Source organism: Lygodium microphyllum, chromosome 19 (genome assembly GCF_053477565.2).
Source record: "Lygodium microphyllum isolate KBCC chromosome 19, Lygodium_microphyllum_v1.1.10, whole genome shotgun sequence".
NCBI classification, from domain to species: domain Eukaryota; kingdom Viridiplantae; phylum Streptophyta; class Polypodiopsida; order Schizaeales; family Lygodiaceae; genus Lygodium; species Lygodium microphyllum.
The window spans coordinates 53,690,221-53,715,937 of NC_141153.1; the positions used below are offsets into that span (position 1 = coordinate 53,690,221).

General features: G+C 45.1%; 1 protein-coding gene and 1 non-coding gene across 4 annotated transcripts in view; one reads left to right on the forward strand and one right to left on the reverse strand.

Annotated features, from left to right (window-relative positions):
* The window catches only part of LOC148019883 (carbon catabolite repressor protein 4 homolog 5-like), a 64,729-nt gene extending 39,741 nt beyond the window's left edge, over positions 1 to 24,988 (forward strand). The window contains exons 9-17 of one of the 3 annotated variants that reach the window (XR_015694883.1): positions 21,230 to 21,322; positions 21,475 to 21,507; positions 21,619 to 21,686; positions 21,771 to 22,177; positions 22,481 to 22,734; positions 22,820 to 22,905; positions 23,183 to 23,282; positions 23,587 to 23,671; positions 23,787 to 23,831. Coding sequence is in view for 1 of the 3 variants with exons in the window: in XM_087700079.1 (XP_087556205.1) it covers positions 21,230 to 21,322; positions 21,475 to 21,507; positions 21,619 to 21,686; positions 21,771 to 22,177; positions 22,481 to 22,734; positions 22,820 to 22,905; positions 23,587 to 23,671; positions 23,787 to 23,855 (1,095 nt within the window). In the remaining 2 variants the exon portion in view is untranslated. Of the gene's footprint in view, positions 1 to 21,229; positions 21,323 to 21,474; positions 21,508 to 21,618; positions 21,687 to 21,770; positions 22,178 to 22,480; positions 22,735 to 22,819; positions 23,283 to 23,586; positions 23,672 to 23,786 lie in introns of all 3 variants that reach the window. The other 2 variants (XR_015694882.1, XM_087700079.1) reach the window with 2 other exon arrangements.
* LOC148019884 (U6 spliceosomal RNA) lies at positions 5,543 to 5,648 on the reverse strand. The gene has a single exon (XR_015695009.1). It is a non-coding gene; the product is annotated as a U6 spliceosomal RNA (small nuclear RNA).
* Positions 24,989 to 25,717: the final 729 nt, after the last annotated feature.

Genomic DNA, 25,717 nt, shown 5'->3' on the forward strand with positions numbered 1-25,717 from the left:
TTCGAGATCAAAACATCATATACGATGGCTGGTTTGGATCTGGATTTCATAGATCAAACAGTGGCAGCACTGGGCCCGGATTCTGATGCGGAGGAACCTGAGGATATGGTTCCGTGCAACGAAGAGATGCCCCCTGGTCCCGACATCCAGCCTGCGGGTAAACGTACCAAGCATGCTTCGGAAGAGATAGGCGTTTCTCCGGATCGGTCCTATGCTCAGGTTGCTTCGGATTCGGTGGACTCTCAGGAAGTGGACTGGGAACACTTGCTGGAATTTGCAAACACGTTGCTTGGCGATTATGTTCAACATAATCAGGAAGTCTTTTCTGACTCTGCACCTGACGATGTGCTGGACGCCACCGTGGACCCAAAAACTGTCCTACGCTCCTTTTCGGTATTTTATGATCGCGCTGTGATACTTTTCTTCACTGGTCGAATCCCGTTGCTTTCCCGTATTCGCCAGTGGTTGCAACATCTGCTACAAGGGGAATGTGTTGAAGAGATTTTTGTTGGCTCCCGGGGTTTTTTTGAGGTCCTGTTGAAATCAGAGACGCACCGTGCTGCTCTCCTGTCTAAACTGCCTTTGTTTTTTGAACGCCGGTTGGTTCATGTGGTTCCATGGCGTCCAATGGCAGATTTTCAGCGTCTGCTGCAACGTGAATGCCCGGTCTGGGTCGAGGTGGAAAACTGTCCGGCTGTTTATTGGCCACTATTGAAGGATGCTATGGCCGCTGTGGGCACTGTTCTGGTCTCTCCCAGTCTCCGGGCTGTGAATCGCAACCACTTGTGTATGCTATGGGACACTGCAAGAAAAAGGCCTGCATGGTTACGCCTCAATTGCCCTGGCATGCACCCATTACACTTTCGTTTGAAATGGGGCAATTTTGTAGGGCATTGCTTCTCCTGTGGACAGTTGGGGCACTTTATGGCCGAATGCCCGGAACAGCAACACACTTCCCATGATGGCCATGCTGTGCTGCCCATGGAGGATATGGTGTGTGATGCCCCATTGCTGGATGCTACCCATCAGCCCCACGCTTTGGCCAAAGGTAAACAACAGGTTGCGGGTCTGGATTCCAGCGCCACTAATTGGGTGGAAGTACGTGCAAAAAAAGGCAACAGGGTTGTTGCGGCCATGGAGAACAATGTGCCTACTACATCACAAGATTCCATGCGTACATACATGCGCAGGAAGGAAATGCAGTCTTCTGAGCGCTCGGCTCCTGCTATGGTTTCCTCTGCCCCCCTTCATCAGCCCGCCAGGAAAATGTCTTCGGATCGTTCAAAGGGTCCCTCTGCTAAGCTGGCATTTGATACCAGAGGTAATGTCATTACCCCGTGGGACCGTCGTTATCCCCGTTCCATCCCAAAGCCAGCAGATATGCCGTCTACTTCCAAATCTGGTCCGCAGAACTCTTTTGCAGTGTTGGCAGATTTCTTGGACGAGGGAGTCCTGGACATTCTCGCTGACAAAGTCAAATCGAGGCAAGCAGTGCCTCGTACCTGATTTTGTTTTGAGTATACATGAAAATCGCCACGTGGAATGTGCGTGGAATTTGTTCTCGACACAAGCAACATGCTATGTGTACTGTATTGCATGAAAATCAGTGGGATGTCCTGTGCGCTGTTGAGCACAAGAGTCACGATGAAGCCGGAAAAGTGGTAGATTGCCATGGCTTTAGATTGTTTTATGCTGGGTCACAGGCCATGCATTATTCGGGTGTGCTCATGATTGTCCATGACAAATATCAGCCTGTTCTAATTAAAAATGATGTTCATGGCCGTTTTTTGGTGATTGAAATTATATTCGAAGGGGAAATCTTATGGCTACTTGGCCTCTATGCTCCGAATGATTCCTTATCTCGTCGGGCGCTTTGGCAGACTTTGCAGACCTCCTTGTCACTTGGCAGACGGGGCTTCTTCATGGGGGATTTCAATATGTGTGTGGATTCCTCCCAGTCCACATCGGAGCATTCGGTGATGGATACGCCGGAAAGTCGTATGTGGCAGGCGTTGGCTCTTGACGTCCTTAAGCAAGATCTCTGGTCCTGGCTACACCCGTCTTCTACAGGGTTTACTTTCCATTCTGCCCAGTATGCAACAACATGGTCGAGATTGGATCGTATATATATCATGCAGAATGATGATTTTCTTCCTGAGCTGCTCGAAATAAAAGTGTTGCAGCAATATGCCTTGTCGGACCATTTCCCTCTGCAGCTTGAGCTGCTTGCACAACCCATTGCCCCGTTCAAGCAATTTCTGGAGAGACTCCCTTTGCGTTTCAATTCGTCTTACCTGAAGCATGCAATCTTTCAGGGCTATATGCAGCAATTGATTGACAGATTTCTCTTCGACTTCTCTTCTCAAGGCACTGCGTCATTTGAACGATTGCGCTCTAATGTGCAGCGGGTTGCTCGGCAGTATGGGATCCACCATGCCTCTCTTTGTCGGCAGCGTCGCAAGGCAGCCGAGAACATGCTGGCTTTGGTTCGCTCTCTGCTGGTGGACACTCCGGATGATGCATTTCTGCTTGCACTGGCCATGCGAGTGGCGGATCTTATTAAAGAATTCCAATTGAAATCATATCAGCAGGCCAAACTGCAACATCTGACAGAGACGTTGCAAGATAATGCATGTCAAACCCATAAGTTCTTTCGAGCTCTCCACGCCTCTCCTACTAGGGAGAATATGACCAGACTCCAGGATGCAGAAGGTCACCTTATCATGGATCCGCAGACTATTGTGCATATGTGCAGGAATTATTTCCGTGACCTTCTCGGCACCACTTCTCCACCTTCAGATCAAATCACTCAGGCCCGTTCGGGTTTTTATGACCTGGTCCGCAATCAGCTACCGCAGGACATGCAAGCTATTATGGAGTCCGATATTTGTGAGGCAGAGGTTATGGACGTCTTGTTACATTTGCCCAAGGATAAAAGCCCGGGTTGGGATGGTCTCACCAATGAGTTCTTTGAAGCTTTTGCTTCCCAACTGGCGAAACCATTGCAGGCTTTGTTTCAGCAGGTGTGGCAAACCGGGATTATGCCTTCCTCATGGAAAGAAGGCCTTATTAAACTGCTTCCAAAAGTTCCTTCGCCATCTAGGTTGACACAGTGGCGCCCCATTTCCTTGATGGGTTCAATGTACAAAATCTTTTCCAAAATAATGGCGAATCGGCTTCATAAGCATCTCTCGGCCATTGTGCATTCTCTACAGTATGGTTTCATTAAGGGCCGAAATATTCTGCACAATGTATTGAATGCTCAACTAGCTATTGATTATGCAAGGCATTCTAACCAGGAGGTAGTACTGATTCAACTGGACCTGGAAAAGGCTTTTGACTATCTGGATTGGTCTTTCGTCGCTGAACTTATGTCGGCTATGGGCTTTGGTCCCCGGATGTCTCGTCTAATCTACACCATTAGCGCTGCGGCGTCTTCGCGAGTCATGCTGAATGGAGGTGTTACTGAGCCATTTGTACTTGCCCGCTCTGTCAGACAAGGACGCCCTTTGAGCCCGCTATTCTTTGCCCTCGCGACACATCCAGTTCTTTCCATGTTATCCCATATGGTAGCCTCTTCTCAGTTGGCCGGTCTGTCGCTTCCTTCAGGACAGCACTTCATTAGCCAATCCCTGGCGGATGATACTTTTATGATTTTGCGTGCGGACAAGGACAACCTCAAGCGCGCATTGGATGTTTGGGGCATCTTTGGTCAAGCCTCCGGCCTTCGCATCAATGCGCTCAAATCAGCCATTCTCAGCTGCACGGAGTCGGATTTGCAGTCCTTGGACTGGCAGGGTCTGGTTGTTCCTCGTGGCTCCATTGTCAGGCACCTTGGGTACCCTTTGGGTGTCGACGTTCCACCAAAGCAGCTTCTGCAGTGGATTTCTCAGAAAATGGTGGCTAAGTTTATGTATTGGAAATCTCAAGCCTGGCCCTTCCATATTCGTCTCAAAGTGGCCCAGACAATTATGTTGCCAATGCTGACATATTTTTTGCCATTGTTGCCCTGGACTACCACGACTCTCAATGCTCTTACTCAGTCTCTTTGCTTCATGCTATGGAAGAAGGACTCATTGCATGCACGTATTTCCTGGATTTCTTGGTCGCATGCCTGCACCCCCAAACGCATGGGTGGCGGAGCTATTTTAGATGCCCAAACTCACATGCAGGCACTCCGTTGGTCTCTCTTCCGCGCCATGTGCTCGGATCATCATCCATGGGTCGATATAGCCCGTTATTTCCTTGAGAGCCATGGGCTTCTACATGGCAATACCCAAATCCGGACTTCTTGGTGGCATGTTCTTAATGCTGATTCGACGTTCTCCAGTTCTTCTTCGTCGCTGCTTAATCATTTGGTATGTTCCTGGAAACGGGTCCTTCTAAAGGCTCAGTGGCATCCAGCGGAGGATCGCTTGGCTACGAATTCTTTTCAATTGGAATTATTGGCAGTCTCGCGTTTACTTGCATGGGAAGGCAAAAATGAGCTTAGACCACAATTCAACCGGATGGCTCGTTTGGGCTTGTCTTCGGTCGCGGATGCCACCCTTGCTAGTCGCAATGTGCTTATATCTTTTCGTACAGCCAGGAGGCTTTACAGGATCCCGCGGGGATATAGGCCTTTATGGGAACAGCTTTTGCGGATGCTCCAGAGCAGACAACCCTTTCCTGCCCTTGCTTCAGATCATCCCTGGCAGGATTGGGACCTACAAGGCCGGCTGCCTTTAAGCAAAGCTTCTGCTAATCAAGTTTATCATATTCTGATCAAAGATCAACAATGGTTAGTTACCAAAGCCAATGCTTTATGGGGCTTACGAAAATCCCGGTCCTGGTGGAGGGCAACTGTGATGGAGGGCTGGTTGAACAAGACCCCCTTCAAATGTAAAGTCTTTCTTTGGAGAGTGATGATTGGTGGTCTTCCGCTTGCGTCGGCTCTTTCCAAGCGACGAATCTCCAATGGCAGCTGTTTCTTTTGCACCACTGCTGCGGAATCAGCCCGCCACAGATTTATTTCTTGCCCCGTCGCAAAAAAAGTCTGGTTCTTTTTGTCGGCTATTTGGCAAGGAGCGGTTGGATTCACCCTGCGCCCCTTTGATTGGGTTTTCGGCCAGCCCAAATACCCCACTCCTGCACAGCCACATATGAAACTCATGTATCATTTTCTTCGATATTGGGGCTGTTGGCATAACTGGACCATTAGGAATGCTTTTCTTTTTGACTCCGCCTATAATGTTCAGCGACATATTGCGAGGCTTAAGGGCCTTTTGTATTGGCAGTTGGATCTTCTTCGGCATTCTGATTTGCTCTCTAAGGAGGACTTCCGTCCCTGGCTTATGGCAATTTCATCTGCCCCCTTGCCATAACTTTGTAACTTGTAGCACTTAGCCCCTTTTCACATGATGGCCTGGATTGGCGTCATGTATCTTGTAATCAAGTTATCTTGTACTTTTTTTCGTAATTAATACAATTACCTTTTACGAAAAAAAAAAGAGAGATGCTGGGTTAGCAGGTTAATAAAACAAGTGGCTTACCACAAGGGTAGCCACATGATTATGAAATCTCGATTTGTGCGTGTCATCCTTGTGCAGGGGCCATGCTAATCTTCTCTGTATCATTCCAATTTTATCAGATATTGGATGTGTGTGCATGTGTGTTGTGGGAGAGGAAGATTTTGGAGTTTCTAAAAGGGTATTCTGACCCTCTTTTTGGCCATTTTATTACCATTTTCTATCTATTTGTTGCTCACACTTGTCTCTCATTCCTCAAGCTTTGATCTCTACCTATCACTGCATGCTTCAAGCTTTTTCTGTTTCCTTCGTCTTCCTTTTCCTCTTTTGCTTTCACTACCTCTACCTATACCTCACTTACCATTGCCTCTTCATTTATCTCTCTCTTATCACCTCTTACTCTTAACTCCTTTCTCTCCTCCCTTGTCTACCTCACGCTCTACCCTTACCACCTCCTCTTTTTCTCATCCCCTACTTCTAGCTCTCTTCTTCCTTCCTCTATTTGGAACTTGCACTTGTCTCTGTCATTACTTGCCTTGTCACTCTAGTTCATTACCTTGCCTTGCCACTCTAGTTAGTTTTGTATCTTGTGTCATCATGTTGAAAGGATGAAGTTTATAGTTTGAGAGTGTGGAACAAAAGAAGAATATGAACATGGAGAGAGAAGGAAAGAGAATGACTGATGAAAGAAGAGAAGGGAAGAAGAATTCTGCATTGGATCTGAATAAAAGTTGGATGCTAAAGGTGGATTGATCAGTCCTTGCATGCAGCTCAAGGCGTTACTGAGGGCACTAGATCAGGCTGATGACAAATGGCAGTACCATAAGACGGAGGAATGTCCCAAATATCGGAGTGTGCTGGAAACCTGCAAAAGATGATGATCAGCCAACTTAGGGGGCGGCTATAAATAACTAAATCTGTCCAAAAGCCAACTGCATAAGTTTGGGGCCAAAATGCTGGCTGACCTGATAATCAGCAATAATAATAAAGAAATGCTGGTTGACCTGATAATCAGCAATAATAATAAAGAAATGCTGATCGCCAATGTACAACTGGTCGCTCTCATCTTGGCCAGTGTGAACACAGTCCAAATCCATGCTGGAAAATAACCAGCCAATGTGAACACACCTAAAATTGGTTGAAAAATAAATGCATCATCTAAACAAAGCTGCCTCCTCCATCAAAATACATGATAGACTGAGTGTTAGAGCTCCTTATGTCCTTGTCTGACTTAGACTTAGGCTCACAGGTAGGAGATGACTTTGCAAGACACATGACTCCTAAGATGTATATCGTATTTAATCGGTTAACTACTTATTTCTTATGTAATTTTGAATGACCATATGTAACATCGGATTCATTTGATAAATCATTGTGTACATTTGGTATGGTCCTAAGTCCACATATTGTATATATCTTGCACATCATATCTGACTGCCATGCCTAAATATTAGTGGCTCAACACTTTTTCTCAAGCCCAAAAGGATTGTGCTTGAGATGGTGCATAAGTCACCATTCCGTCTTGTTTTCATAGACAAAAGGTCCCACCCCAAAGTTGCTAGGGCATTGGTCAATGGGACCTAGATTCATGTCAGAGCCAATGCTTATATTCTTTCAAGCAGCTCAATTTAATTGGTCTTGCTTTTTTTTTCTTGATAGCTATTAATGGCAATAAGAAGGGAAATTCAGCATCCTCCATAAATAGAATTAGTGTAAGAAAATGCTAAGGTGAAGAGGTATCGCCCAAGGGATAGCTACCATAAATGTCAGGCATAGTAGATTGGAGCTGCCATAATAACGTTTCTTGCTATTGCAGATCTCAGAAAGCCATGCAACATACCATCTTCATTTCGTTGCATTCAAATCTTGTGTTTTGCTGGACAGAAAGAAGCTACACTTCTTGGTGTCATCAGAGTGGCTATGTTTACTCATAAATTGGCTAGGACCTGTTTGTTTTTGGAGTCCTTAATGAGGGTGATCCCTTGTGTTTGGCAGCTCTTAGACCTTCTGCAGTAGGCTTCTTCATTCAACAATCATTGCTTGCATGCTAGATGTCATCTTCATCATCACATGTCTCCTAGAGTTGCCATCCATCACTTGCAACCGTCCATGTTATCAGACTGCAATCATCTTCATCTGGAGGAGCTTCTCATCTTCATCATCATCTAGAGCTCTTGATGACTATGTTTCGCTCCCTTTGCTGCTATCCATCGTCATTTGATCTCTTCTCCGACATCTTGATTCTTCCTTCTCAGAGGACCGATTTTTTGCTCCTTCCATAAAGCATTCTCATCTAGAGGTGCTATTGCGTAATATCAAGATAGTGCAATTATCTCCAAGTTCTGATATGCCCATTTACTTAACTGTGCATACCTCAGTGCCAGTCCCAAAGACATGGAACCTTGAGACTCCTCCGCTATATCATCATTGTGCATGATTCATTATTTAATTTTTCAAGCTCACTGTTTGTGTGTTTGCATACGCACGGTGTTCCTTGCACAAACCCTATTGTTTCTTTATGGTGTGCTCGCCGTGTAGTTGTTTGGGTGTGCCTTTTATGTTGGAAGCAAAGAAACCCCAACTAGAATGCATCATAATCTCAAAGTGGAAATACAAATTTGTGCAAGCTTTACAAGCTTGAGGAGTGTCTTAACTCTCAGCCTGTTTTGTTGCGTGACTTGCACCCCCTACTCCTAGTCCATAAACCGCTTAGCCTAGGTTGTTTTCCCATCATTTGTGCAAGCAGCCCCCGCTACTACTTTGCTTGGCTTGTTCCGTCTTTGCCTTGCCTAGCTTGCTTCTCCAGTCTACTTGTCGTGCCCTCATCTCACCTTATCTCATTGTGCCTTGCTTGGCTGCACTCTCGCCCTATTTAGTATGCTTAACAATTATAATACTTTTTCGTTTTCAAGACTTAGCATTTCAAGAAATTAATTGAGAAAAATAGTACTAAAAGCTGAATATGACAATTATTCAAAAAAATACAATCACGGAAACATAAATTTAATAGAGACGATTGCTAGCTGAAGATAGGTAACCCCACCTTGAAGAAATTTATTTTTGTTCAACCCCAACCCTTAGAGAAGAGCTTAGTTACAATGAACCAGAGAGTGGGAAGATGTCATGAGGATGTGTATTTTTAATGCTTAGGTTTGGGATTGTTAATTTTCGTGGTTCGTAAGTCAAGGAGGGGCAAGGCCCATCTACTAGCACCACGGGATGGACCAAACTATGCCTTTTTTCTTCAGTCCTCTTACTCAGGGGAGTGGACGACTACACAGATAGAGGAGTTGAAGAGTCAGGTGGTGGATCACATCTCCCAATGGATGGGAGATGAAGGATTAGCATTGTTTGCACAACAGTGGCCTAGGTGTATGATGGACATTAATTGGTGGGCTGGTGTCGAGGTCCCACACTTGAGCATTATCTTTCGAGCCCCTCCACAGTGGAGAGCTCCGAGGGACGTGATCGAGTGGCCCTTGGCACAGGCGGCCTGTTTCTACCAGTGCACCGAGTCACGACTCTCAGCATGTTTGTTAGATGCATTGATAGTACCACCTAGAGCATCTATCACCCCTATGGTCCGCCGGCCGAGGGCCACCATGGGGGACTGGAGTTCGCTGTCCAAACCGGCGACAAAGCGTACTTGCATGCCTCACAGTTTCTCCTCCTCGTCTGCAGTCTCCACACCGAACAGATGCCTGTTCGGTGTGTCACAGGTTTCTCCATGAGCTTACACCTAGCATCCTGGAATGTGAATAGCCTCCACTACAGTGGGGCACGTGGTTCCAGGAAGATTGTTTGGCAGGATTTGTAGCATCTTACTTCTACAGGAGCTCAAGCTCACCCCCACCCAGGCCTAGCGGGTAGGGAAGGTGCTTCCAGACAGCTCGCACACTTACTGGGAGCACGCCATAGGTGCCCACAGCAGGAGCGGAGGTTTGCACCTCTATTGGCTCGAGTCTCACCACTTGTGTACGAGACCATGGGATGATAGTGGCAGGGAGGGTTCTATGGGTCAGACTAGATATTGGGGACTCGTGCCTTGGAGTTCTCAATGTCTATGCCCCTACGGAGGTTAGGGCACGCAACAGGTTTTGGGTGGAGATCGCCGATGGACTCCCAGAGGTGAACTCCTGGATCGTTGGAGGAGACTTCAACAATCTGGAGGCTCTGGAGGACCAACAGGGTAGTGGCAGAAACTACCAGGGCATGGCTGTGGAGGAGTAGGAGGCATGGGAGGCCTTCTTGCTGGCAGTTGGAGCACACGACGCCTGGAGAGACCCTACTGTCCACAGGAGGGAGAGGTCGTTGAACTTCACGTGGGGATACAGGCGGCTAGGTGGAGCCCTGCTGGAGAGGTTGGACAGGTTTTATGTGGGAGAGTGGGGAGGCTCTCGTGGAGGCCAGATTGAGCAGTTGGTAGGCACCACGTTGTCCGATCATTTCCCAGTTCTCCTGACACTTGACCCCCCAACATCCACCCTAGACACACGATCTTGTCGGATCTCTAACTCGATCTATAGGAGGGAGGAAGTGACGAGACAGATTGAGCAGATTTGGACTAGAGTGGGGCAGGAGGGACTAGATTGCAGTGGAGGTTGCAGAGGTCCTAGCAGAGTCGAGCAGAATCTGCCAAGAGACAGCCATACAAGCTAGGCGGCAGAGTTGGGAGGAGGAGAGAGCACTCTGGCGGGATCTTGCAGCCACACAGAGATTATTACAAGAGGCACCAGGGGACCCCACCCTCCACACACAAGAGGTGCGTGCGCGCGTAGCCATTGCTACCTAGAGGACAGGCACTTGGAGTCTTCTTTCCAAACCTAAGTAGCCTTTTGGGCATGGAAGGGGGATATGATGTGCAGGGAGTTCTTCCAAGTGCACCAGCCTCACACCGTAGGAGAGTAGATACGCAGCCTTTGGGATTAGTATGGGAGAACTTGTTCTAGCTCAGACGAGGTGATGGAGATTTCCATCGACTATTACACGCGCCTCTTCCAGCAGGAGACAGTTTCAGCTAGAGGACAGAGATGTAGAGAGCAGGTATGGGATGACATCCCGTCCCTCATCACAGAGAAGATGGGATGCTCCCTCCTACCCCCCTTCACAGAGAAGGAACTAGAGGAGGCTTTCCACACACAGGATGGGTAGAAATGCCCGGGGGAGGATGGCCTTTTTAGGGCCTTCTTTACTACCTACTGGGAAGTGGTGAAGGACCCCCTATTGATGGTATTTCAGGAGATTTTCACTTCAGGACAGATGCCAGGGAGTCTCTCGGCAAGCCTTATTAGTCTTCTCTCCAAAGGGGGAGACCGGTTGAAGCTTTCCTAGTGGAGACCGATCACCTTATTGTCAGTGGCCTATAAGGCGCAAAGATGATTGGTAGGCGACTATGCCCCGTGCTTCCAGATATTATCCATGATACACAGATAGGCTTTGTCCAGGATAGGAGCATCCTAGACAATGTATTTACCTTCCTCGAGGCAACAGAGTGGGCTCAGCACAGTGGGCAGAGATTGGCCGTACTACTCTTGGATTTCAAGAAAGCCTATGACAGGGTGGATTGGGATTTCCTAGAGGGTACCATGGTGAGGTTGGGATTCCCCCAGGTGTAGATTCGTGGGGTCTCTGCCCTTTACAGATTGGCCACCGGCAGGATTCTCATAGGCAGAAGGAGAGGAGAGGAGTTTCGTCTGGAGAGATCGGTTCGACAGGGCTGCCCCCTGGCCCCTTACCTATTTCTCCTCTTCGTAGAGGTGATGTCTCACTTCCTCAGGTCATGTGTGAGTGGGTTACGCGGCCTTCGACTTCCAGTGAGAGAGGAGACTGAGTTGTTAGACTCAGAGTACACAGATGATACGACCCTCTACATAGATGACGTGGAGTTGATACTGGAGAGAGCGAGGCTGGCTCTTGTCGTATTCGGTTCTACAGCGGGAGCGAAAATCAACTGGCGAAAGTCGGTTGGTTTCCTCACAGACCCGGACTCTAGCACAGTGGGGTGTCCACCTGGGATTTAGATGGGTGAGCAGAGGGCAGACCATTCAGTACCTAGGGTTCCAGGTGGGACTCGACATCACTCTTGCCCAACAGTTTCTTCCTGTCCTTGATTCTATTCGGAGGAAACTAACCTACTGGAGCATGGCTCACCTCTCACTAGCCGGATGAGCCCTGGTGGTCAACCAAGTCCTCCTAGCGATGGCCTAGTACATCGCCTCATGTTGGTGCTTCTCCTCATCGTGCATAGTGCAACTTCGCCCCCTAGTGCGGAATTTCCTTAGGTCAGGGTCTGATGGTTCCAGGGATTCCAGGGCCAAGGTGGCGTGGGCGACCATCATATGATATAGGTCAGAGGGAGGGCTTGGGATCATATACCCAAAGTATCAGAGTATGGCCCTCTTGGGCAAGCTAGTTGTCCGTGGTCTCACACCAGGAGGGTAGACCTAGAAGGTCTTAATGCAGGAGGGCCTTCAGGACTGTAGACTAAGGCTTGGCTACGAGTGGAGGCCATCCTTGAGATGGATCTTTACGTCAGCCCAGATCCTCCCCCTCCCCCCCAGATCACCTTTCCTTCGTAGCTTACTCTGTGTGTGGCAGGGTCTCTACAAGGCCCTAATCCAGAGCCCCTTAGACTACCAGGAGAAGATAGACCATCAGTTGGTGATCTAGAACCCCCAGGTCAAAGATCGGGAAGGGGCACAGATAGGTGAGCATTTCCACATCGAGTGGGTTGGGTGGGAGGCCGGCCCGGCTCGTATCATCATGACATGGCGGGAGGTGTATAGGATGGCGGACGAGGAGGTGTTGCAGCCAGTATTAGGCTGCCAGAGAGGAGTGGAGTTGAGGAGAAGGGAGATAGACGCAGCAATACCTCTGGAGTGGCTCGCTCCCCTGATACGAGAGCCGATAGAGCCTAGGGTGGTATGGGTAGCTAGGTTTTCACTAGCAGGCATCCCCCTTCAGGTGGCAAGTAGAGTGGGCGGCACCCCGCAGGGGATCTTCGCCGTTCAGGAGGGGGGATGTCTAACCCTTGATAGAGGGCAGTAGGATGAGGGGATTTCAGGGGAAGACTTGGCGACTAGACCCCTATGTTTTTTGGAAGGAGCTCAGGAAGTGGCGCCTTTGGATGTGCGAGGGTAGACCACTTGATGAGTTGGAGTGGGATCCAGGAGAGTGGCTATCGCCGGCCTTTGCGGTTGCCAAGAAGCCACCCAGGCTCCTAGAGTACACTGCCAAGATTGGCAAACATGTACTGATGCAGGAGGATATGGATTGGGCCCTGTCAGGCACTGGGCGGAGTATAGCATCACGGAGCCCTTCCGATGGACTTTCTGGCGCCACCTATGGGATAGCTGGAGGCCGAGGAGGGTGTCGTATTTCCTATGGCTAGCGGCACATGGAGGCTTAGTGGTGGGAAGTTGGTTGCCCAGATGCAGGAGGGAGGTTGTAAGCGCTGCACATAGCAGTCTATGGAAACCCCAAAGCACTGCCTTTGGTCATGTGAGGAGGCGCAGCTCGTGTGGAGAGGAGCATGTCGCATCCTTCGGCGTATAGCACCCAACCTTGGATGTCTCTCATGGGGAGCTTTCTGTTGGCAGGCAGTCAGCCAGGGCCGTCACCTTCTTATGAGGCCGGGATGTAGGACACGATATTCATTATCGAGGCAGGGTTGTGCGCAATGGTTGGTTTGGAGGCTCTTCCCATCTGCCAGGTATTGGAGCCCACCACAGACAGCTTGGAGGTATGGGAGATCATAGGGAGTCTTACTGGATGGCATGTTTGGAAGGCGCGATGTCAGGAGGCTTTTGGTGGAGAGAGACTTTTAGCACATGTGACCTTAGCAGAGCTCTGGACATCCATGATCCACTCCCTCCGCGGCCGATGGGATCAGGTGCAAGGTGAGTCCAGGGCTCGTCAAGAGCTCCGAGGTCACTTCATGTGCACCTGGGGCGGCCAAGGTCTATTTTTCATATTGCAGGCAGGCAACCCCAGTTAGCGATATAATTCCCCCCCTCCCCCCCCCCCCCCTCCTTGAGAGGCTTGTATACATGATGTATTGGTGACTTTGTATCAGCTCTAGCTAGTCTATTGAGCATGAGCACCCCGTTGTAATCAGTTTTTTGGAGTAATATAATCAGCCACATTTTACCTGCAAAAAAAAGAAGAAGAAAAGATCTTCAGATCTTGTGCTTGTATTGCCTAACTAAGGAATACATTTTTTATTCATTGTGATGAATGTGGAAACAACGTAGGGACTGTTTTAATACAAGATGGCCAAGTTGTGGCATGTGAGAGTCGTGTTCTCCATGTTGTAGAAAAGAATTTATATGTTTATGAGAAAGAATTGCTTGCTGTAATTCATGTACTTTTGACATGGAAACACTATCTTTTAGGGGCTGATTTTATAGTGCAGAACTGACCATCAAACAATGCGCTATTTCTTGACTTAGATTAAGTTGTTTGAGAAGTACATGAGATGGGGCAACTTCTTATCTATGTTTCAGTTTCAGATTATGCATATAGATGAGAAAAAGAATATGGTAGCTAATTCATCGTTACATAAGTCTCATATTTCAGTTGTCACGATGGTATACCACATTGAGTTGGATGTCATGAGAGATTACTATGGTGCTAATTCGGAGGCATGAGCACTTTGTGCTTAGTGATGGTTTTTTGATGATGCATGGATAATTGCGTGTCACAAAGTAGTTGATGCCTAAAGTGATCACGGAGAATCATGCTTCTCCTTATGCAAGACATAGAGGGATTGATGCTACGATTAGAGTAGTGGAGTATTTCTTTTATTAGCCTTCTTCGAGACACAATATTGAGCAGTTTGTTAGGACATGCATTATATATTAGAAAGCGAACTATGATAGGCAAAAGATGTCAGGTGTATTGCTGCCCTTGCCTAATCCAAATAGGCCTTGGTAGAGCATTGCTATGGACTTTATCTTTAAGCTTTCTAAAAGACTTATAGCGATTGATGGGAGATGGATAATTATTTGTAGTTTCAATAAGCAAGCCCATTTCATTTCAGTCAGGAAGAAGATAAAGGCTGATCATATGGCATGGTTATTTTTGCAGCATGTGTTTAAGTATCATGGCATGTCAAAGTCAATCAACAGTGATTGAGACCCTCGGATGACTAGTTATTTTAGAAGGGACTGTTTAAAAATATGGGTACCATGCTGAAATTTTCTTGGTCCTTCCATCTGTGAACAAATGGTGAGTCAGAAGAGGCTAATTCTACAACACTTGAGCTCTTGAGATACTTTGTATTTGAGTATAAGTCATAGTGGGAGCAGTATTTTCCTTTGGTAGAGTTTACACACAATAATATAGTGCATAGTTCCTCTAGTGAAGCTCCATTTGAGGCCATGGAAGGTGTTAAGAAAGTGCCCTCTATTTCACGCACAAAGGACAAGATGCGTAGGTTGATCAGTATGTAGAAAATATGGATGCAACCTATGCAAAGTTAAGTATACTCTTCATGTTGCAAGAGAAGCAAAAGAAGGCAGTTGATCGCCATAGAGTGCTTTCTAGTTTGCAGAGGATGATTATGTGTTGTTGCATTTTAAAAAGGCAAGGGTGAAAATGATAAAAAGTAAAGAGGGGTTGTATCCAAAACTGAGTATGAGATAATATGGACCCTTTTAGGTGTTGGAGAGGATCAACAATGTTGCATATAGATTGAAATTGCCTCCATACTCGCAAAAACACAATGCCTTTCATGTAAGCTTGTTGAAGCCTTTTCATGGTGATGTGCCTAAGGATGTATTTGCTGAAATTCAGCGAGAGGTTGAGAAGCTAGATGAGGTTTTGATACTCCAGCAAATTTTGGCACATAAAGAGAGAAAAGCTGGAGGTTAAGTTTTTAGAAGGTATTTGTTGAAGTTTCAGAATCATTTACCAATGGATGCTAAGTGGATGGAAGAGGATGACTTAGTAGACCATCCTTGGTTGTTGTAACTTTACCTTGAAGATTTTTAGTTAGAGCCGACTCAATTAGGTTCAATAGAGTAAGGCTCTAGAGCATTGTCTGATGCTCATGGGGAAGATAGCATTTCCACTCCTTTAGTGATGGAGAGCTCTTATAAATAGTGGATCTGGGATGTATTCAGCGTGCATCTAGGGTACTGTGCTGACAATTTGTCTGCCATGAGGTCACTATTTAGTGTACTAGTCACTGTAGTTGATATGTAGATGGGCATGGTTTTCACTGTAGCTCTAAAACTATACATTTGTATCAATATGCATCAGTCTATGATCATCAGAGATTGATTATTGGTTGCTGGTTTTCAGTGATGATCATCGGTTTACAATGGTATTGAATTTGTTTTGTGGACAACGATATGTTTTATGAATGTCGTTGGTAGTTCGGCCATGGTTTGTGCCCAGTTTATTCTTTGCTATGGTTGTTTGGCCAATACATTTAAGATATGCTGACGGGAAATGCATTCTATGGGTTTTTGGCAGCAGTATTGGATTCTTTATGAGTCTTATGTTTTGTGTATGTTGGCTGGAATTTTTTAGCAAGTGTTGGCAGTAGTATGGTTAATTACCAGTGGCTAATGTTATTTTCACTATGATGCCTTTTGGGAAATTTTAGTGTAGTATATTTTGCTTTGGTACATTGAAGTGCAATTGAGGACGATTGGAAGGAATTCAAGGGGGTGGTTTGTTAAGGAGGATGTAAAATTTTATTGTTTTATTGATCATTTGATTAAAAGTTAATCAAATGTGCACATGTGACTTGCACATGTGAGATGTACATCAATTATTTCACAATGTGGGATCTAGGACCCCGAGATATGAGTTGGTGTCAAAGGCAAAAGTTGTAATAAGTTATGCCTGATAGGTATTAGGCGATACTAGGTGTCAGAATTCGGGCTAAAACATTTAATTAGCCATTAGTGTCAGTAGTGACATTAGGGAATTGACATTAATTAATTAATTAATTAATGCGAGTTTCAAGCTAATGAATACTCAACTTCACTTGGGTGATAAATTGGTCTAGCCAATTTAATTTTTGGTTGGTTAGATTATTTTTCTAGGCAAACAAATAATTATTAAACTAATTTTCAGAATTTATATTCTGAAAATTAATTTAATGAGTTGGATAATGCCGGAAATTCAATTCAAAAGGTTGCTAGTTGGCAAAACTTGCTCATGTAAGTTTGGGAAAGCTGAATTGGATTTGAAGGGAGAAGAAAATCTCGTTTTTGCATTTTGGAATTGTTGGAAAGAGAAGTTGGAATGCTATTGTCTAATTTTGGGGCCATTTCTCAGCCATTGGAGACCATTTTGGTAAAGGTGGTTATATATTCTTGAGCAAGGAAAGCTAATGATCGTGCCTGATGCACTTTCTCTTGAAGATTATAACCTTTGATGCTGCCTTTGTTGTTGGTGAATCTATTTTGGGTTGGACAACTGGATTAGTAGCTTAATTTTACCAAAGTGTCGCAACAAATCTATGAATTTTCTCTTTCTACAACATTCTCTCTTTTTCTCCAATTATTTCCTAGCTTTGCTTCAAGTTCTATAGCAATCCAACCATTGGAGGTAGAGATTTTGGTGAATCTCTATTGTAAATGTTAATTTACAACAAAAGTTAGGGTTTGACAACCACCTCGGGAAGTGTGCTCAAATTTGAAGGCTTCAAACTTGAATTTTCAGATATGAAATCAGTGTATTTCAGGAGGATTCAAGAGGCTAGTCAGACCACATTGAATTTGGGATTAATTTATTTCTCAAGGAGCGGGAGTGAATGTCAATTTGCTAGCAAATCAAGGGCAAATTGATTTGAAAGCTTGCTAGTCATTTATGACAACAAGAGGCAGTTGGATTACTGTTGGAGGTTGAAGATTCTTAGTTGTACTCCATCCATTTGCAATATAAGTTAAAGAAATACCGAAAGGGGCGTCAAGTTTTGGGTCCAACAGGTTGTTCATTGTCCAAGATTAAGTGGTAACATTTGCGTTTTTAGTTTATATGAATTTTATACTTTTTGCAGTTAGTGTTAAATCAAGTTATTTATCACCCTATCCGAGAATGAAGGTTGGTTTCACTGTTCCAGATCACCCACAAGCTATCAACTCTCTCTCTCTCTCTCTCTCTCTCTATGTGGACAAGGTCTGAGTTGGCTATGGCATCATCTTCCCAAGTCCCCTTGAAATGTCTCCCTAAGATCCAACTTGCACATGAGACATGACACAAGCTATATCCACAAATAAAGAGGATTGGACATTAGAGTCATCTCCTAGCCATAGAGTAAAACGAGTTCACCCCTGAGCTTGGGAACTAAGAACACTTTGAGTCACGACCACATCCCAAGGATTGGCATCTTATACTACCAATCCACACCATCCCGGTGTATGGATGTGTCGGTCAACAGGCCAAGTGCTCTTAGTGCATTTGTACTAAGTCACTTCATGACCACTATGGCCAATGCTACTAGCACCCATCCAATGTCCAAGGATGTACCACTCTTAGCAAGATCTTCTTGAGCTCCTACCCCTTGTACTAGAGGCAAGGATAGATGATTTGATGATGGGTTGCGGTGGAGTAAAGTTGAGGTTGAAAAGTGAACGTTGGGAGGGGAATCACGACATGGGAAATGCATCTTTTGTCATAATCACAAGTAACACAAAACAGAACGGAGAATGATGAGGAATTGTTGTCACCCGTGAAAGTTGGGACTGTATAGTTACATGGAATGGGACGTGGGATGGAAAGAAGCTATAGTCCCCACAATCGTCAAGTCCAAAAATGACCATCACTTGTGACTATACCTTTTGTGGCTACAAATAGAACAAGTAGGGCAAACAAAGTAAGAGTCCATTTTTTGAGAGAGCTAGGTACTATAGTCTATGGTGTCATGCTCAAAGGTTTTGGGAAATCATTCGAAACCTCGCAAGGTGGCACATCTAGAAGGCACGCTTCCGTATGATTTTTGGTGGCAAGAGCCTCTTACTATATGCAACCTTGGGAGAGCTCTCGATATCCATCATCGACTCACTTTGTGGCTGTTGGGATGAGCAATAGGGTGAGTTATGGGCTCGCCAAGAGCTCCAACAATATTTCATGCCCACATAAGGTGGGCACGACTTGTCTTTCATGAAGTAGGCAAGAGGCCTTAGGTGGCGACACATTCCCCCTCCATGGCTTCTTTCCCCCATGCCCCTGAGGCCACCTTGAGAGGCTTGTATTTAGGATTGTTTTGTGATTTTGAGACGGCTCTAGTTAGACCATTGAGGACATGTACCTCATTGTAAAATTCTGTTGACTAATCTCATTGGCCACATTTTTTATTGCAAGAAAAAAAGTGGTGTAACAAATGTTGATTAATAAGAGTGGGCCCCTTGGCTCAATGCTTACCCATCCAAATGGCGAAAATGGAAGAGAGAAAGCCTTTTTTTTTTTTGCAAATAAAGTGTGGCTAATTATATTACTTCAGTAAGAACCTGAATACAAGGAAGTGCTCATGCTCAACAGACTAGTTGGAGCTGATACAGAGTCACAAATATATCAAGTATACAAGCCTCTCAGGGCGGTCTAGGGGGGATGGGGGCAAGAAGCCATGGAGGGGGGGTGTATCGCCATTTGGGGCTGCTTGCCTAAGGTTCTAGCTGCCCCAAGTACACATGAAATGAAAACAGAGCTCCTGTCGAGCTTGAGACTCGCCCTGCACCTGGTCCCATTGGCCGCGGAGAGAGTGGATGATGGAGGTCCAGAGCTTTGCTAAAGTCGCTTGTACTGAAAGTCTCTCCCTGCCAAAAACCTCCTGACATCGCGCCTTGTGGCTATCTCTGCATCCGCAAAAGAGGTGGGAAGAATAGTGCCGAAGAGCCATCCAAAGTCTTCCACAAGTTGGTGATACTCTATCGCCAATCCGGGGAAGAGTAGGGTGGCCGAGTGTTTAAGAAAACTGTTGTGGAGTGCGAATGCCTCCATTGTGAAACCACTGTACCAAGGGACCATGTAGATGATCCCCTTCGTGGAGGCATAGGGTAAACTGGCCACTAACTCATGGGCTGCATCTGCCGAGGTGAGTCGTACCATGAAGATCCCTTGCCCCATGAGGATCGCCTCCATGATCTGTGTTGTGTCGATGCGCTTCGTGGAGCGAAGCCAATCCCAAAGCTGAGCCCTAGACGGTGAGTGTCCTACGACCTGGCCGATGATCGTTGTTTCTTTTAGCTCTAGCTCTGTGGCACGAATTGCTAAGAGCTGTTCCTCAGAGAGGACTATGTGCAAGGTGTTTGACTGGGGGGGCACTCGCAGAATGCACCAGCATCTGACCAGAGGTTTCCATTGCACGTCCCTTTTGAGAACCTACCAATCACACTGCTGTACTGTCGGAGGAGGGGGTGTTGCTGCTGCAAGTGGAGGGAGCAACGGTGGGGGAAGGTGTGATAGCGAGAACGGGGTCTATTTTCTGGCGGCGGTGGAGGCACCAGGCGCCACGGGTGATTGCGTTAGGCTGGAGCCGCACGGGTGGGGGACTTGGATCCACAGGGTGAAGGCCAGCGAGTGCTTGGGGGGTCAGAGTGGCGTCGTAGAGTGTGGTGGGCCTGGATCGTCCGCTTGGGGGCAGCACGAGAGAGATACTAGGGCGGGGAGGAAAGGGGGGCAGCGTGAATGGTTGCAAGCGGGCGGAGTCACCCTGCGAATGGGGAGCAGGCAGGGGGGGGCGTAGGAGGCGGCGCAATGGAGGCAGGCGGCGGGGGCCACAAGGCTGGGGGGGGGGGGGGGGGGGGGGGCGCAGCGTAATGGTGAGGAGGGGCGCAGGAGCACAATATGGTGGTGGGGAGGGGTGGTGCAGCTTGATGCTGAGACTGGGGGGGGCAGCGTAATGGCGAGTGGCAGGCGAGAGGGACGGAGGGGCACGATGCTAGTCAGCAGGGAGGAGTTCAATGGGGTTGCGATGGCGGGGGCGAGGGCAGTGGCGTGTCGGTAGGGAGCCAAAGCTTGACTTAAACAGCCCCGGTCCCGATCAGGTTTTTAGAATGCTTCAAAGATAACGAGCACTCCATGTCTTTGAGAAAGCCTTTCTTGTATGGAGACAATGAGAACTTAGAGCTATGGGTTCGAGGAAGGAGAAGGAGAGAGTTTCCACCAATCTTGTGGATCCTTGGGTAATTTGGACAAGCTCTCTAGTCTATTTTGCCCCTCTCCACTTTTTGGTACATGGCTTTCCTATAGATTCGAGTATCATATTTCTCCTCTCAGAGACAATGAGAACTTAGAGCTATGGATTCAAGGAAGGAGAAGGAGAGAGTTTCCTCCAATCTTGTGGATTCTTGGGTAATTTGGACAAGCTCTCTAGTTTATTTTGCTCCTCTCTACTTTTTGGTACATGGCTTTGCTATAGATTCGAGCATCATTTTTCTCCTCTTCCTCCTCTCTCTTGGTCTTCCTTCTATTTTAGATGCTTCCTTCAATCAAGTGAAAATTTTAAGCACATTCAGAAAAGTTTGTTCAAAGAATTGTGTGGAATATTAGGTTTGCTCAGGAAGTTTTGGGTGATGTTCAATGCCTAACAACACTGATCAAGGTCTTCAAAACTACAAAAATCTGGTTTGTTACCTTGCATATTTTGGACACAGAACTTTGTCTAATATCTTCGTTGGATACTTAGTAGGAGACTTGATGAGGTACTAGTCTTGAGCTTTCCTAGTATCATCCTTGTACTTCTGACATTTACTGTGTACTTTCAGTGCCGAACTTTCCTAGAGCGAGCCCATAATCTGTCAACCTTATGGCATGGAGCTCCTGTGATAATTGGAGGTGACTTTAATTGCACACCTTCGGTAGGTACCTAGAAAATTGATTTTTCCCAGTGAATCTCCCTCAGATTTTAAGCTTTCGTTTTGGCAACCTTAATGCCTCACATTTTTACATATCTCCTCTAAGGAGGGAAACCTTTAAAGATTCTCTGGTACCTTTTTTATCTTTGGTGCAGAGTGCTGTATATGAGTATCTTGCAATGTCAGAGGTATGCAAAAAATGGTTCATCCTCTCTTCATGTCAATCTGTTTACTGTTTCTGGTTTGCACAGATTTCTCTCAATCTAAGCAGTAACTATGATGTTTTCATCTTCTTACAGCTGGATTTAGTGAATCTGGATCGTAGGTATCTTTCAGGGCAGATCGACAAAGCAAAAGCACACGCAAGGTCAGAGATTGAAGTCTTGACAGGTAGTCTTGCTTAATTTTTTCAGCGATGTGTGTGTCAATAATTAATATTTGTTGTTTATAGATTGAATGGAAGAAACGTTGATTCATCAAATGGGCCAGGAAGTAGTAGTGAGGCTAATAGGCAGCACAAAGATAAGAGCTTGGGAGATGTTCCACTGGACTGTTCAACCAGCCATCCTATCTCACAAGGAGAAAGATGTGTGTTGTACACTGCAAGTGATTGTAGAACAGGCCATAGCAGCAGACCTGATGAGGAGAAGCACAACGGAAACACATGGACAGGACACTGTTTAGCTGAATGCTCAACCATACAAGCAGAAAGACGTGAGGCATATCCTTCTGGGATGTATCTTGGAACAGAGGAAGAAAGCATGAATGAGGGTATGTTATTGGCCAAAGCAGTTGAGGTTCAACAAAGCTGCATGACCAACCAACCGCCTGGTACTTCAGACAAGAATGGACATGAAGGTCAGAATCCTTTTGGTTTTATGGATTAAAAAATGGTTAGATGATTTACCATTGAACATTTTAAATTTTATCTTGAAATACAATGTATTTTGGGCTTGTTCTCTGGTATTTTTCCTTTTGGTTCAGGTTATTGTTAACCAATCTTCTTTATTTTATACCTAATTGAAACTCCTTGAAACACCAATTTTTCCATTTCTGTGTCTTCTAGGGATAAAAAAGGTGCTCAAAAGGTACATATTCAACCACCAGTACAGTCAGAAAATTCAATAATTATTGAATGTAATTAGTCGTATGTTGTTGCAGATTCTCCTCTAGAAGCAAATGATGTCCTTTCTTCTCAATTTCTGGAAGCGAGAAGGCCATTCCGATCCACTACTGATAATTGCAGAGCCATTGAGATGCCCGATAAAAGTCGGGAAGAGGAAAAAGATGGGTGCAACAATGACATTGTGGATCATATCTGGGATTTTGAAGAGCTGAGGATGGCTACTGGGCAGTCAGACTGTACAGTCATCAAGCATAAATTGAATTTATGGAGCGTGTACTCTGAGATCCAGGTATCTATTCTTTGCCGAGCTTCATGTTTTGGATGAGTTGAATTAGTATCTTGTCCTTAAATATCTATGGGCATGTCGTTTGCAGGGTCAAGTGGGTACACGGGATTCAAAGGGAGAACCTCTTGTAACATCATTTCATGAGAAGTTTAAGGGTACTGTAGACTACCTATGGTAAGATGATTCTCACTCATACCCTGAATATATTTGCCGTATGATGAGAAAACAAGATGCAGGTTGATAATTTGTTTGTTTTCTAGTCCATGGCTAATGCTAAGAAACACTCCTTTTTTATAGCATGTCCTTAATAGCAGTATAGAGCTATCTATGCCACCATCCAATTTGATGATGGTTGCCATTTCACTACAAAAATGCTCCATCTAGATGGGGCATCAGAAATCACAGTCCTTCCATCTAGTGGATTGCAACAGGATTTTCCACCACTCTGCAGATTTTTCAATGGTAGCGGCAACGAGATGAGGAAAGTCTTCTGTGTACCTTGATGGACAACAGAATTGCTGGAAAAAGAAGCTCAGATGCCTCTATGACCAGTAAGAAACACAAAAATATTCACATCAATCACCAAGACAAAGGGTGGTTGCTAGCAATGACTAGGAGGATGTAGGGATGACTGAAATGCATATCTTGCATGAAATTATGTGTTTGATTGGAATTAAGAAATTGGTTCTCTATGTTTTTCCTGTTAGTGTGTATAACTCAGACAGACCTTTTGTTTGATAAACATTTTCCATAGGGTTGAGAAGCCACAGCTTTTCTTTTGCTAGTGCAATAATTCATCAGAATTGTTATTACAAAGATTTTGCAGTCACTTGACACATTCATCTGTTGTCTCAGGCGATCTAACGGACTAGAAACAGTGAAAGTCCTGGATACAGTACCAGTTAAAACATTGCATAAATGCAGGGGACATCCACTCAAGGTCGGTGCCTGATTCGTTCAATACTCCTGCATTTCAGACTAGGTTCTGTGAAGGTTTTTCTTTTTGCAATGTAACTTCAACTTTAACACTTTGATCTTCTGTATTTTTGGATCAGGTATGGGGAAGTGATCATCTTGCTATAGCTTGTGAGCTGGCATTTCCAACAAGTGAAAATGGTGGCTAGGGGTTTAAGCTTTGACATTGTTTTTGCCTCTTTTCTGCAAGCAATTGGGTTAAGCAAATTGGTACCTTCACCTGTTTACTGAAAGTATCATCTGACTCAAAGAATTGGATAAAGGCTTGCTTCCATATCAACCCATCAAACGGTTGAACTCTCTGTTGCAGTACTAGAGGCTATCCTTAACAATCTACCACTTGGACATTTGGAGGACCATGCAACTACACTGTAAAGGAAAACCTCGGCAATCATCTCTCTTTGTAGAGCCCAAGCCAGAGCTCATATGGTCATTCATCAACGGAGTGTGGTGTTTCGTGGACAAGAAGTGTTCACAATAACCATGAGAGAAAGAGATATAAACTCAACAGCAACGTAACTCAAATTTGCATGGGCCTTTGAGAGGGGAGTTTCGAAGAATGGGGAGTTTAGAACCATCATTTGGGGAAGGTCCCAAGTGGTATTTGCTGCAACGATGGTGAAAATCAACCCACATACAGGTTAGGAGAGAACTGTCCAAAAGTTGTGGTGCTGGGGGATTCCCACTGGTAAAAAAAAATGGTAATCTAGACACTCTTGTTGGTTGGTCAATCAGTCCAACTCCATAATCCAATGGGATTGCCTATTAAAGAAACATAACAAATGAAGTGTGAATGATTATCAAGGAAAACATGTTTGATGATACTTTGTATTTCTACATATCTACATGTGCTATAATTTACTGAATAAAATATATGCAAAATGCTTGGAGCTTCATTTTGCTCAAGCAAGATAAGAGAAACCCACCACTTGTAGATTGATATGGTGGGAGGGTCCGGACGACCCACGATGTGCCAATGCACCTTCTCTAACCTTGGAAGGAGGTCAGATGTCTTTGCCCAATGAAGTTTGCTTGCGAGACACTCTGTCACCAGACATCAACATGTCGGTATATCCAAGGTAATGCCCACCATCAAGCCATTGCCTATGTATCTTGCATATTGCACTGGAGTGTGAATTGTAACAAAAAGCCATTCAATATTAGCGTTCGGCAATACCATTTATGCACATGAAAGATACTACAAGGATTGCAACTTAATCAACTTCACTTTTATATCGATGGGTAAAGAGGCTCCTCTTCCTAGGAAGATTGGTCCTTCCCTAGTCTGTGGTGATTACAACAGGTGCAACTATGTGATGTTTTGTAAATTTTTTGGTTATTTTTTTGGGTTAAAGAAAAAAAAATAAGCGTACACCAAAAATTGAAGAAAAGCTTAAACATTTGAAAGCTTTTAGGCTTTTTAAATTTGTAAACTATGAAAGCTTTAATAAGCTTGAAGGAAAGCTTTGAACATTGGGAAGCTTTAAGTCTATATAAAAGGGGGGGAGAGTTAAGTAGTATGGGCCATTCTCTTCATTATTAAATTTGTCTCTTATTTGAGGAGAGGTCATACGCAAGTGTGTGGAGACGTGTACGTTACTCCTCAATCATCGCGTCTGCAAGTTAAAATGTTAGATTCAAATCTTTGTCATATGTTCTTTTTAGGATTAGTTTAAACAATTTTGTATTTCATGTTTTTAGCTTATTAAGGTTAGATTCAAATCTCATCATTCATTCTTTTTAGGATTAGTAAATAGTAATGAAATAAAAATGAAAGAAAACGATATTTTGAATGTATGACGAAAACGGAAGTGTAACGGACTTTTGAATGTATTGAAAAAATCGAAAACATAAAATCGAATATTTTGAATGGAGAGGAAAATGTCACCTACTTTTACAATTATTTAATAATTATGAAGAGATTTGTGTCAACTTTTCAATATGTTATATAATATGTTTTTTTATTTCATTTAGCTTTTTTAAGTTTTTGAAGTATTGTTATTATTTATTG